At 42.8% G+C, this 14062-nt stretch overlaps 1 protein-coding gene across 3 annotated transcripts in view; it reads right to left on the minus strand.

Annotated features, from left to right (window-relative positions):
* Positions 1-10245: 10245 nt before the first annotated feature.
* TRAF6 (TNF receptor associated factor 6) overlaps positions 10246-14062 on the minus strand; it is a 32523-nt gene continuing 28706 nt past the window's right edge. For all 3 annotated transcript variants that reach the window (XM_075837046.1, XM_075837045.1, XM_075837047.1), the window contains exon 7: positions 10246-11410. In XM_075837046.1, coding sequence (XP_075693161.1) covers positions 10520-11410 — 891 coding nt within the window. In that variant the 3' untranslated portion in view covers positions 10246-10519. The remainder of the gene's footprint in view (positions 11411-14062) is intronic.

Raw genomic sequence — 14062 nt, forward strand, 5'->3', positions numbered from 1 at the left:
ATGGCTGTTTTCTTCCAAAAACAGCACCACATCTGTCCACAGGTTGTATGTGGTACTGCATCTGAGCCCCATTCACGTCAATGGAGCTGAGCAGCAATACCAGGCACTGTGTAGAACATTATACTGACTCTTATGGTGTATCCTATAGTGCCCAAATAATCTAATCATACAACGTACTGCTACGCTGGTGCCTAAACAACTCTGCCCAATATAATAACTATGGAATGATGTATCCTGTCCGTAGGCTCGGGCATCAAGTACTGGATCGGGGGGTGTAATCTCCGAATGCCTAGACCATTAACATTCAGTAAAGCGGCGCTCTGTGCGATTGCCTTGATAACTGAATATGGCTGTCAGTACAACCCCAATAAAAGATGTCACCCAGCTTTCCCAGATTCCAGAATGATAAGCATGCCTATATAAATCTATGTTATATAACCCGCCGTTACAAGCACAGCAGATGCTGCCGTTATATAACAGATTGGTCATTTTTGGATGATTCACTCTGTTCGTTCTGATAGGCTTCCTGCGAGGCTGCATAATAGTCTAACAACAGGAGGATTTACAAAGGCACAGCAGGTGATCGCAGGTTCTGCCTGCTGGTAAAATGGTACAGAATTGCTCCCGGCATGAAGCAGGTACATATATTGTCTAGACTCTAGAGCATTGATCCAGTAGGGACGCTTTACGTAACCGCCTCCCAGATCCAGTTTCTGTTTTATAACTTTTGCTGTTTATATTTATCATTAAAAGTATAAAAAAAAAGAAAATCCCTTTTCTTGACATTGTCGGGTCTGAGGCTGAACGGACATGAAAAATGACATTGTATTAATATGCGGTGCGTTTATTAATACTTTGGGCATTATATTAAAAAATCCCATTTATTATTATATTTAATATATTAGGTTGGGGGAGGGGAGGGTTATGTACGCAGCAGTTGTCGGCCTACTTTCATATCCGCCCGGTCTGGTCGACTTTGTTTGACTGCTGGTTAGGAAGCCGGGGACCCTCTTATCTGATGCTGCAGCGTTGTGTATAATGGGGCACTGCAGAAAACTTCCTGTTATTAATGTCTTGTAATAACCGGAGTGTAATATTACGTTACGAGAGTCACATTGCCATGTGCCAGCTTTCCAGATTTCACTTCCTAACGCTTGCAACTGAAATCGGGCCCCATGTATAAGGGCCAACTGGCTTCCTGCAACACATAGGAAGCTTTCACATTATTCTAGTCATGGGGGTGGCAGCAAGGACTAACATATTTTTTAGGGTCACCGTGGACATTTGTTACCCCTGCAACAAGCTGATCATAGGGTGTCCCGCAGCTGAGACCCCAGCGATCAGCTGTAATCAGTTTGGGAACCCAGCAGCAACTGTTCAATTGTCCTGCAGCGCCACCACAGGTGAAAGTAAGCATTACACAATTACCATTAAAATGAATGAGCTACTGTGTAATGTATAGATGGGTTGGGTCGTCCAGAGCAACAGATGCTTTTTGTAGCCGCTCTCCGCTCAGGCTGATAGATGGGTTTCTTGAAGGGGACCCCCCATTATTACATCAGAATTCCCTTATAGGGTATTTGAAAATGTGTTTTCTAAAAAAGACATCGACCTTAATTGATCTCTTGTCAAACGACACGGTTTCTAATATTTGCCAGTTTTTGGAACTTAAAAAGGACCTGTCACCTCTCCTGACGTGTCAATTTTTAGTAAATATTCGTATTCCAGATCTGGAACATAGTTCTGTTCCTCTGTTATTCCTCCTAGAAATGTATGAATAAATTGACAACTGGGTGTTACCATTCCCCTTTTTAAGGGGCGTGTCCCTACAGTCTCACTCTCTCAGCAGTGATTGGACAGTGTCAGTCTGTTGGGACACAACCCCCAATGGTAACACCCAGTTGTCAATTTATTCATACAATTCTAGGAGGAATAACAGAGGAACGGCACAAAATAGAGTTCTAAGAAAAGATGCTTCAGAAATGTTATTTTATGGGGAATACAATTATTTTGTAAACCGGACCTGTCTGGAGAGGTGACAGCTCCTCTTTAAAGGGGTTGTGTGGACAACCGATGACCTATCCACCGGATAGGTCATTAGTACATGATCTGTGGGGGTCCAACACCGTTAAGCATTTTAAGGTGTCTAACATGGGTGCGTTCTCTAACTCTTGACACAGTTTAGGGTACAGGCCTGGAAGGGGGAATGTTGGACCCTATAACGTCCCCCCTCCTACTGTTCAGAGCGACCTCGAGTAAACCTCGTTCTAACACAGCGGAGGATTAAATTTGCACATAAAGTGCAGAATCACATCGTTAAATCGCCGTGCCAGGAATTACGTCACATGTTCTCTCTATTCCTAAAACATTAACGCGCTCTGCATTATTTATGGGGCGTCATGTGAAACTTGGTGTCTGGTGACCCTATAATAACAAACAGCCCTCAGTCAGCATTATTACCCTCCAATGTGAGGCCTCTAAGACAACAAAGTGCAACAGACTTGGCATGGTAAAGGCAAATATGTATAAGATTTATGGTCAACGTACAGATGTAGCAGAGCTGAACTTGTCATTTACCATTTCTGGCTGGTTCTCTGAGTTCGGATAATGAAGCACGTTTACCCGCAGTCCTATATAAAATCGTAATGCGTTGAGGCAGATGACAAACTCAGCACTGCTACATCTATAAACTGACTTCGAGTTGCCAACCTCTTTTTTAATTTTTAAAACTGCTGGAGCTTTTTTTTGGTGGAGAAAGTCTATGAGCCCGTACTCCGCTACATCGGCTTTCCGGAAAAAGCCGAACAGAAACAAAGCGGCTGAGCGTTCACATGAGCGCTTCTGCCACTTCGTTTTAGCGATCGGTGGAGGTCTTAGTGCTCGGACCCCCACCAATCTCACTATGACATGTCAGAAGTTTCTCGAACGTTTAGTTACCCTTTAATGTTAATTACTGTGCTGCAATTATCCTGTAGAGGGCAGCCTAGAGTCTGGGGTCAAGTTTAATATTATATGATGTCCCCAGATAGGGCAACATTTATTAGGTGACTGGTTCTCTTTACAGAGATTCTTCAGGACTCCTAAATTGCCACCATTTATTTTCTACATCCTTCGGCAATTCCTTAAATTATACAACACAGCTGCTGCAGAACCTCTTTTTAAAGAGCAATCAGCTGCTTCATGTTAATCACTGATTTAGTATCATGTACCTCTCATTAGGAACTTCCTCTTCCTGTGTCAGATCTCTTCTGACAGAGGAGAGATGAGCAGCGGCTAAGTAACGCCGCTTATCTCTATAATTGGCACTTTGTGATGTCAGAATGTGACAATTATACAGATATTATTTACAGACAAGTCAATGGAAAAGCGATAAACTACAGATCATCAGAACATTGACACAAGGGGGCGCACTCCTCAATGTATCCGAGCTTGTAGACTGGCATTACAGCAGGGGTCAGCAACCTTCGGCATTCCAGCTGTTGTGAAACTACTATTCCCAGCATGCCTAAACAGTCTTTGGCTCAAATATTAACCCCTTAGTGACCACTAATACGCCTTTTCACATGAGTCACTAATGGGCTTTAGGCTAGGCTGACGCCTTTTCACGTCAGCCTAGTCTAAGTCCTGCACGGGTCTCCCGTGCAGGCTGGTGCCGGGGCTCTGCTGTCTGATGACAGCTGAGCTCCTGCTCCAACGCCCGCGATCGAAGTTTACTTCGATCGCGGCCGTTTAACCCGTTAAATGCTGCCGTCAATAGCGACCGCGGCATTTAACTTTGTTTACAGAGGGAGTGCGCTCCCTCTGTCACCCATCGGCGGCCCGCGAATGCAATCGCGGGTCTCCGATGGGGTGTCATGGCAGCCGGGGACTGATAAAAGCCCCCAGGTCTGCCCTGGACATATGCCTGTTAGGACGCGCCGGAGGCACGTCCTAACAGATTGCCTGTCAGATTTACACTGACAGGCAATAATGCTCTGGTATACGAAGTATACCAGAGCATTATAGCAGCGATCGGAACATCGCACAGTAAAGTCCCCTAGTGGGACTAATAAAATCCGTCATCAAAGTGAAATAAAGATTATTAATAAAAAGTACAGTAAAAAAATAAATAAAACCATTTTTTTCCATAAAAAGTGGTTTTATTTAGTAAAAGTGTAAAAAAAAAAAAAAAGTACACATATGTGGTATCGCCGCGACCGTAATGACTCCATTAATAAAGTTAATATGTAATTTAAACCGCAAAGTGAACACCGTAAAAAAAAAACGCAAAAAACTATGGCGAAATTGCAATTTTTTTCCATTGCCCCCCAAAAAAGTCATAATAAAAATGAATCAATAAGTCCCATGCACCCCAAAACAGTACCATTCAAGACTACGTCTCGTCCCGCAGAAAACAAGCCCAAAAAATCACTACATTGATGGAAAAATAAAAAAGTTACGGCTCTTGGAAAGCGACGATGCAAAAACAAAGAATTTTAGTTCAAAAGTGTTTTTATTGTGCAAAAGTCGTAAAACATAAAAAAAACCTCCACATATGTGATATCGCCGTAATCGTACCGACCCATAGAATAAAGGTAACATGTTATTTATGTCGCATAGTGAACGGCGTCAATTTAAAAACGCATAGAACAATGGCGGAATTTCAGTTTTTTTTTTATAATCCCCCCCAAAAAGGTTAATAAAAGTTAATATAAAAATTATATGTACCCAAAAATGGTGCTATTAAAAAGCTCAACTAATCCCGCAAAAAACAAGTCCTCATACAGCTATGTAGACGAAAAAATAAAAAGGTTATAGCTCTTTGAATGCGACTATAGAAAAACGAATAAAATTGCTTGGTCATTAAGACATAAAATGGGCTGGTCACTAAGGGGTTAAAGTCTTTGGCTGTCAGGGCATGCTGGTAGTTGTAGTTTCACAACAGCTGGCGTGCCGAAGGCTGCCGACCCCTGCATTAGAGGCTCCAGAAAACCGCCAAGAAAGAATTATGGCTAGAGCTACACGGCGACTTTGGTCGCGCGACCTCAAGTCGCACAACCAAATTTTTTTTGCAGATTTAGGATATGATTTGGGCTTGGCGATAACCAAAACAAGAAAAATCGCTGAAATGCGGCAAATAAGTCGCAGTCTTACATTGCAGTCTATGGTGGAAAAGTCACTCACTATTTAGGATCTGCAACCAAAATGTGGATTTTTTTTTTCCCGACTCTCATGTATAGTAACGTGACCACATTCATAAGTATTACTTGCGATGACACAATGCAACCTTGCGATCTTCGTGTTGTGCGACCAAAGCGCAGCCTATATCCGGAGCACATAGCGTTCCTTTACAACAGCCCGTAGCCTGAGACATTTATCACGAGTTGTGAGACATATATGACGGCTCCCAAATTACTTTATGGGCATCAGAATCCGCCAATATAAATAGGACCAGTCGCACCATTTATCAGGATCTGCTGCCACCTGCTGGATATTTGTAGGATTGCATGTTTGCACTTCGCATCAATTCTAGATGATAGGAAATGCCCCTGAGCTTGTTGAAATACGGCTGAATAGTAGATGGTAAAATACCGCAGCGGCCAGAATGCAAGTATGAATTTGGCCTTATTGACAGAGGGAGCACTGGAATTTGTCGTTTATTTTTTTTTTTGTTGCTTTTAATGTCATTTTGTTGATGCTTTTTTTGTACTTTGTGAAGTTCCATGTGAAAATAAAACCAAAAAAAAAGGGCCACACCCTGGGCATGCTGTGTAAGGGTATGTTCACACGAGGGCGTCCGTTACGGCTAAAATTACGGGGATGTTTCAGCCTGAAAACATCCCCGTAATTTCAGCCGTACCGGCATGTGCAGGCGCTTGAACGCCGCGTCAATTACGGCCGTAATTAGCGCTGCTATTCATTGGAGTCAATGAATAACGGCTCCAATTACGGCCAAAGAAGTGACAGGTCACTTCTTCTACGCGGGCGTCTATTTACGCGCCGTCATTTGACAGCGGTGCGTAAATTACGCCTCGTGTGAACAGACAAACGTCTGCCCATTTCTTTCAATGGGCAGATGTTTGTCAGCGCTATTGAGGCGCTATTTTCAGACGTAATTCGGGGCAAAAACGCCCGAATTACGTCCGTAAATAGGCCGTGTGAACATACCCTTAGGCTGCAGTCATACGCAGCAGATTTTGTTGCAGAATTTTTTGGGACTGAAAATCTGTTCCATTTGTCCGATTGTGGCTGTTTCTGCAGCAGATGAATGGAACTTATTTTAAATCCCAGAAATTTCTGCAACAAAATCAAACACCACGGACCACAAAAAACCACCACAGTTTAAGTAGTGCATTAATATTTTACTACAGACTACAAAAAAAAAATGCACTGAGAGAACCTCTAAAAAAAAAACAAAACATAACGCCGGGTTCCCACGGGTCGGATACTTTGCGTAAAAACTGCGCAGCGTATCCGACCTGGAACCTGCAGCACCTTCCATTCGAAAAACCGCACCACATTCGAACTGAATCTCCACTGCGTAAAGCTGAAAAAAAAAAAAATAAGTTCATACTTACCCCCCTCCCTCACTTCTGTGTGTAGTCCGGCCTCCTATGATGATGCTGCAGGCCATGTGACGCTATAGCCAATCACATAGGATGGAACGTCATCGTAGGAGGCTGGACTGCAGGAAGGAGGAGAGCGTTTTGGGGAAGTATGAATTTTATATTTTCCCGAGTTGCGATTTTTGTAGCGGAATCACTGCGATTCCGCTGCAAAACTTGGTTTTCTTTTGCAATCCCATTGAATTTAATGAGGGAAACCCGCAACAGAGCAGCAACGAAAACGCAGCATTGATATGCTGCGGATTTAAATTCCACACCGCAGGTCAATTTATTAACGCTTACGCTGCAGATTTTTTCCGCAGCGAGGGCATGAGATTTTCTAAGTCTCTTCCACTTTGCTGCTACTGTAAATGCTGCGGAATTTCCGCACAGAATTCCATTGCGGAAATTCTGCAGGGTTAACGCTACGTGGAAACCCGGCCTTAGGGTATGTGCGTACGGGGGGATTTTCCGCAACGTATTTAATGGTGGAAAATCTGCAGCATTTACAGTAGCGGCAGAGTTTGTGATTTTAATAAATCGCATCCACACGCTGTGAAAAAAAATCCGGAGAATTTTTTTTTATAAAATGACCGGCAGTGCGTTTTTTTAATCCGTAGTATGTCAAATTATGCCGCAGAATTGTTGCACTTTTGTAGCGGTATTTCCCCATAAAATCCTATGGAGAGGTTAAAACCCGTAACAAATAGCAAATGTGATTTTTAGGACAGAAAAGCGGTGAATCCGCCACAAAAATCTGAAATCGGAATTTATTTCACGTTTAAATTGAACTAAAAGTCCATACTTCCTCTGTGAACATACCCTTAAAAAAGCCACAAAAACAGCAGAAAAACATAGCAAATGCTTTGTGTGAATCCAGACTTGGTGTAAGGGTATGTTCACACGGCCTATTTTTAGCCGTAGACATCTGCCCATTGATTTCAATGGGAAATACAGTGTTCCGTTCCCACGGGGAGTTTTTTTTACCTAAGGACACGTTTAACAAAATACGGATCTGTTATCAAGGGAAAGCAGCCAGCGATTTTCAGCCGTTATTTAAGCAACTCGCGTTTATTTGCAGTAGTTTTTGGAGCGTTTTTTCTATTGAGTCAATGAAAAACGGCTCAAGAATTGACAAGCACTTCTTTTTTTGCGGGCGTCTTTTTACATGCCCTTATTTGAAAATGAGGCGTAAAATAACACCCCGTCGGAACAGAATGCCGTATTTCCCATTGAAATCAATGGGCAGATGTTTGTAGGCGTTCTGCTTCCGATTTTTCAGCCGTTTATGGCCTGAAAATAGCCTGTGTGAACATACCCTAAAGGTGGTAGGGGGCGTAAAGGGCAATGTACCCTGGGAAAATGTATGCAAAATAGCTCTCCTCCAGATAGAAGAAATTAGTTTCTCTAGTGCCACCTATGGGCGACCTGAAGATAACCGACTAGCTGGATCTCCGTACGGAGAATAAGTATCTTCCCAGAGCCGCTTCACAGGCATCTCACGGAGCCAACAGAACCCTACTCTGTACTGATGAGGAGCAACACCTCTGAAACAGTGTGGTCTACAGATGGTGTGTCTGGTTTGGCCATTAACCAGAGTCCTGTTTCGAGGCTCTATAAAGGGTCAGTCATTGACTTGCAGGATAGTCACCTATAGGTGGCACTAGGGAGACAGTTTTCTTCCTTGTAGAGGAGAGCTATTTTGCATACTTCTTCCCAGGGAGCATAGTCCTTAAGGCTCACTCCAATAGCCCTTAGCCCACCCCAATCACCACATCACTTGGGGAGATCAGCTGGATCTCCCCAAGTAGTGTCAATACCCTGTAATAATGGATAAGTAGTAGTAGGAGACAGATGGAGGTTTGTGTGACCGCAGGATCAGACTAGACCAGATTTGATTTGATTTAAAGGTTACAGTGCGGCACATAGAGCTGCATACATAAAACGGTAGATTTAACACCATACCTGGGAACAGTCTCAATTGTTTTACGCAACTTTTTTTTATAACTTTTTACACCTGTCAGACTAGAAAAGGTGATGACATAAACCACTTTACATAATATTTATACGACTGCGATCTCAAGGCCTTAAGCGCTTCTCAGAATTCTTCCACCTTCAGAGTTACAGAACAGGAAAATCCACATCACAATGAGCCCGGCAACGTCTTATGCGATGAATGACAATTTGGAATATTTGTTTGTAGCTGACGGGAACTCACATGGTCAGGATTTAGGTCGCCTTTTTGCAACAAGTTCATTTCTGTGACTATGAATTGAAAAGGTGCCAATCAATGGTGAAACCAAACTGGAATCCACGGGACAGGTACGCGATCGCCTGTGGTGGTGCTCAGGAAAATACGGAAGGCGAAGTATAAAATTGGAAGATCAAGCTTTCAGGTTTGTGGTCGAGTTGAGCCGCATGTGCCTGGTGGAACACATCGTCCCGATGACACGACCGGCCTTGTAATCAGACCGTGTCCGGCCGGCTATAGACGACTTCTGGCCTCAAGGCTTTGGATTTCCTGTAAGACGTTCAAGACCAAATCTCATTTTTAAATTACCCAAATCCCATTAATCACCATCAATGGTAGGAATAAGGGACCCCCTGCCAAATAAGCGGACATAACTTTTTGAAACACATACAGGCCGGTGCATATTATCAATAGTGTTTTCATAGAAGGCAACATACGTTTCAAGTAAAACTCCAATCATCACATAGTAACACACGGATGATCCCCTTGTTGTCAACCAATGATGGTGGGGACTTGAAATGTAGGTATTGGAATGTGACTTGCTAAGCAGCAGTTGGAGCCCCAGCGATCATGAGAATGAAGGGGCTTTAGACCCCTTTTAACATGTTTTCTGCACAGCTCTGATCCAGGTCCTGTACATTCTAGCGATTGGCTCCAAAGAATCAGCAATTTTAGCAGGACGCCGTTACTTTATTGGGTGCAAAAACCTCTTTTAATGGAAGGAGGTGGGTTCGGACAATCATTAGCTGGTGTGGGGGATTTTTTTTTTTCGAAGTTATAGCCACAAGTTGATACAATGTGGAAACTTTACTGTAACAGAAATAACAGAGCACAAAGACTTAATAATATGTAATCAATAGGACATTAGTGGCATATCCTAGTGATATACCACAAATACCTGAGCTGAGACAACCCCTTACATGAGAAATGTTGATTGGCGGGAGTCCGAGCACTGGGACCCCCAACAATCGCTAAAACATAAGCAGCAGAAGCGCTTCGTTTCTGTACGACTTTTTCCGGAAAGCCGATGTGGCGGTGTACGGCCTCAGACTTTCTTTTCATTCCGTACACCGCTACATAGAGTTCCAGAAAAAGTCGAACAGAAACGAAGCGGCACACACGAGCGCTTCTTCCGCTACGTTTTAGCGATTGGCGGGGGTCTCAGTGCTCGGACCCCCACCAACCAAAACTTCTGCCATGTCAGAAGTTTGTTGAAAGTTTAGTTACCCTTTAAGAGTCGGTATGTGTAAGTTATTATGGGATATTATAGGATTGTCTGATCCTATGAGGTGTATAATGGTTATTTCTGGAAAGATGGAGAGAAGGGTTAGGAGTAAGATGGAAACCATGAAAAGTTCTAATATACCCATCACCCAATGTACAAGAAACTAGCGGTCACTGCCTATGACGTGTGTAGCAAGAAGTAGATTTTATTCAGAATCGGAAGACTAATATCAGCGCCAACATTTCTGAAAACGTTCTATGGTTTCTATGGTAAAAACCAAAGACCGCGTCCAACAAATACGTCATACTGGAAGAACGCTCAGCACCGGTAAAAATATATTTAATATACAATCGTGTCAAAAGTTCGGAAACTTTGCTTAGTCTTATAAGAAAGGCCGTGGCCGAATACGGGTTATGACTGAGAAGGTTTCATTAGATCCTCGCCACTTCAAACAATGGACTATAATGTGGCCCCGTCGCTGTTTCGTGGTTGAAATCCCTCGCGCCGTGGGCTGCTCACCTCTCCTTGGTTGGTGACTATGCAGCGTACCAGCAGCGTATCGTTTTTAATGAACATCCTCTGTCTTAAGGCCTGGATTGGCATAAAGGTGACGTAACCAAAGCCCTTTGGGTTTCGGGGCATGGTGGGCCTTTGGAAGGCCAACAAGTCCGGTTTAGTGTCCATAACTTCCTCTTGGTCCTGAATGTTGGAGCCTTCGGTCTGGTCCAAGATGGAGAGCCGGATGGTTCCCTGAAAAGGCCAGAGGAGGAGGTTGTCGTGTTCGCCCTGCATGGTGTGCACGAAGAGGGAAATGTAGTTGGCACAACGAGGTGCGCTGGGGGATTGGAGGTGCATCCGGAGGCAGAGCTTATAGCCCGGTTTGCTGGTGTAAAATCCAGGACTATGGATGACCACCGGCCTCTGCTCCTCCTGGCTCTTCAGATGAGCGCTGAAGTGGTTGATCTTCCATACGAAGATGCCGTTGTACTGCTGAGCTTCTACCTCCACAAGCTTCAGTTTCAAGTCCGTTACAAAGGCGGTCTGGGTTTCCATTTTGGCCGTGAGCTCCCGTATCTGATGGTCCTGGATCACCAGACGCGCTTCCAGCTGTTTAATGGTGTCCTTCATGCCCTGGATTTGCTGGCTGGAGTCATGAGGGGACGACATTAAGGACGTTGGTGCTGGAAAGGACGGAGGAGCAGGTTCAAACTGGTTGGGGTCAAATGACATGCTGGCCAAGTTAGTGGTCGGTGTCATGGAACTGCTGACACTTCTCAGGGTCTGTGCCATCATTCGCATGTGAGCCTGGGTAAACTCCTGCAGGTGACGCGCAAGATCGTTCCTCTGCATCTGTTGGAACCGGACAAAGTCAGCTGGAATATACATGAAAATCTTGGAAATACCATTATATTGCAATTCCATACCAAAAAGGAGCAGGGGGAGGGGGGGGGGGAGGGGAAGTGAAAGCACAGTTTTCACTTAAAAAGTAGTCAGATTTGCTTGTTATACAAGCTAAATGGTGTATAATTTACAAGAATATAACTACTATAATACTGCCCCCTATATACAGGAATATAACTACTATAATACTGCCTCCTATATACAAGAATATAACTACTATAATACTGCCCCCTATATACAGGAATATAACTACTATAATACTGCCCCTATATACAAGAATATAACTACTATAATACTGCCCCCTATATACAAGAATATAATTACTATAATACTGCTCCCTATATACAAGAATATAACTACTATAATACTGCCCCTATATACAAGAATATAACTACTATAATACTGCTCCTATATACAAGAATATATCTACTATAATACTGCCCCTATATACAAGAATATAACTACTATAATACTGCCCCCTATATACAAGAATATAACTACTATAATACTGCCCCTATATACAAGAATATAACTACTATAATACTGCTCCTATATACAAGAATATATCTACTATAATACTGCCCCTATATACAAGAATATAACTACTATAATAGTGCCCCTATATACAAGAATATAACTACTATAATACTGCTCCTATATACAAGAATATAACTACTATAATACTGCTCCTATATACAAGAATATATCTACTATAATACTGGTCCCTATATACAAGAATAGAACTACTATAATACTGCTCCTATATACAAGAATATAACTACTATAATACTGTCCCCCTATATACAAGAATATAACTACTATAATACTGCCCCTATATACAAGAATATAACTACAATAAGGGCGGGTTCACACATAGCGGAATTTCACTTAAATTCCGCTGCGGACACTCCGCAGCGTTAATCCGCAGCGGAGCCGTTTCTCCATTGACTTTCACTTTAATTTAGCAGTGTTCGTTTACACGATGCGTACAATTCCGCTGCGGAGCATAGGCTGCGGAGCGGAATTTGGTGTCCGCAGCATGCTCTGTCTGTTGCGGAGCAGTGGCGGACTGGTTGCGGACTCATGGCGGAATTTCTCCATTGACTTCAATGGAGAGTCAAAATTCCGCAATGAAGTCCGCAGATCTTATGTGTGCTGCGGAGCGTATTGTTTTTACTACCATGACATTTCTTCATTCTGGCTGGACCTATGTATTTCTAGGTCTACAGCCAGACTGAGGAAGTCAATGGGGCTCCCGTAATGACGGGAGCGTTGCTAGGAGACGTCTAAATAGTCACTGTCCAGGGTGCTGAAAGAGTTACGCGATCGGCAGTAACTGTTTCTGCACCCGGGACAGTGACTACCGATCTCAATATACATGTATCTGTAAAAAAAAATATAAGTTCATACTTACCGAGAACTCCCTGCGTCTGTCTCCAGTCCGGCCTCCCAGGATGACGTTTCAGTGTAAGTGACGGCTGCAGCCAATCACAGGCCAAGCACAGGCTGCAGCGGTCACATGGACTGGAGCGTCATCCAGGGAGGTCGGGCCGGATGCCGAAAGAGGGACGCGTCACCAAGACAACGGGCGGTAAGTATGAATTTCTTTGACTTTCACTAGGGAAAGTGCTGTCCCTTCTCTCTATCCTGCACTGAATAGGGAGAAGAGAAGCACTTTTCCTGCAGTCCGCAGCGGCCAGTCCGCATCAATTTTCTGCACATTTTGTGCAGATCCGCTGCAGAATCTGCAACGCAGATTCTGTGCGGCATTGATGCGGACAGTTGCGGAGGAATTCCGCCATGTGTGGTCATGCCCTAATACTGCCCCTATATACAAGAATATAACTACTATAATACTGCCTCTATATACAAGAATATAACTACAATAATACTGCCTCCTATATACTAGAATATAACTACTATAATACTGCCCCCTATATACAAGAATATAACTACTATAATACTGCCCCTATATACAAGAATATAACTACTATAATACTGCCCCCTATATACAAGAATATAACTACTATAATACTGCCACCTATATACAAGAATATAACTACTATATTACTGCCCCCTATATACAAGAATATAACTACTATAATACTGACCCTATATACAAGAATATAACTACTATAATACTGCCCCAATATACAAGAATATAATTACTATAATACTGCCCCTATATACAAGAATATAACTACTATAATACTGCCCCCTATATACAAGAATATAACTACTATAATACTGCCCCCTATATACAAGAATATAACTACTATAATACTGCCCCCTATATACAAGAATATAACTACTATAATACTGCCCCCTATATACAAGAATATAACTACTATAATACTGCTCCTATATACAAGAATATACTACTATAATACTGCCCCCTATATACAAGAATATAACTACTATAATACTGCCCCCTATATACAAGAATATAACTACTATAATACTGCCCCCTATATACAGGAATATAACTACTATAATACTGCCCCAATATACAAGAATATAATTACTATAATACTGCCCCTATATACAAGAATATAACTACTATAATACTGCCCCCTATATACAAGAATATAACTACTATAA

This window comes from Rhinoderma darwinii, chromosome 9 (genome assembly GCF_050947455.1).
Source record: "Rhinoderma darwinii isolate aRhiDar2 chromosome 9, aRhiDar2.hap1, whole genome shotgun sequence".
In the NCBI taxonomy this organism is placed as follows: domain Eukaryota; kingdom Metazoa; phylum Chordata; class Amphibia; order Anura; family Rhinodermatidae; genus Rhinoderma; species Rhinoderma darwinii.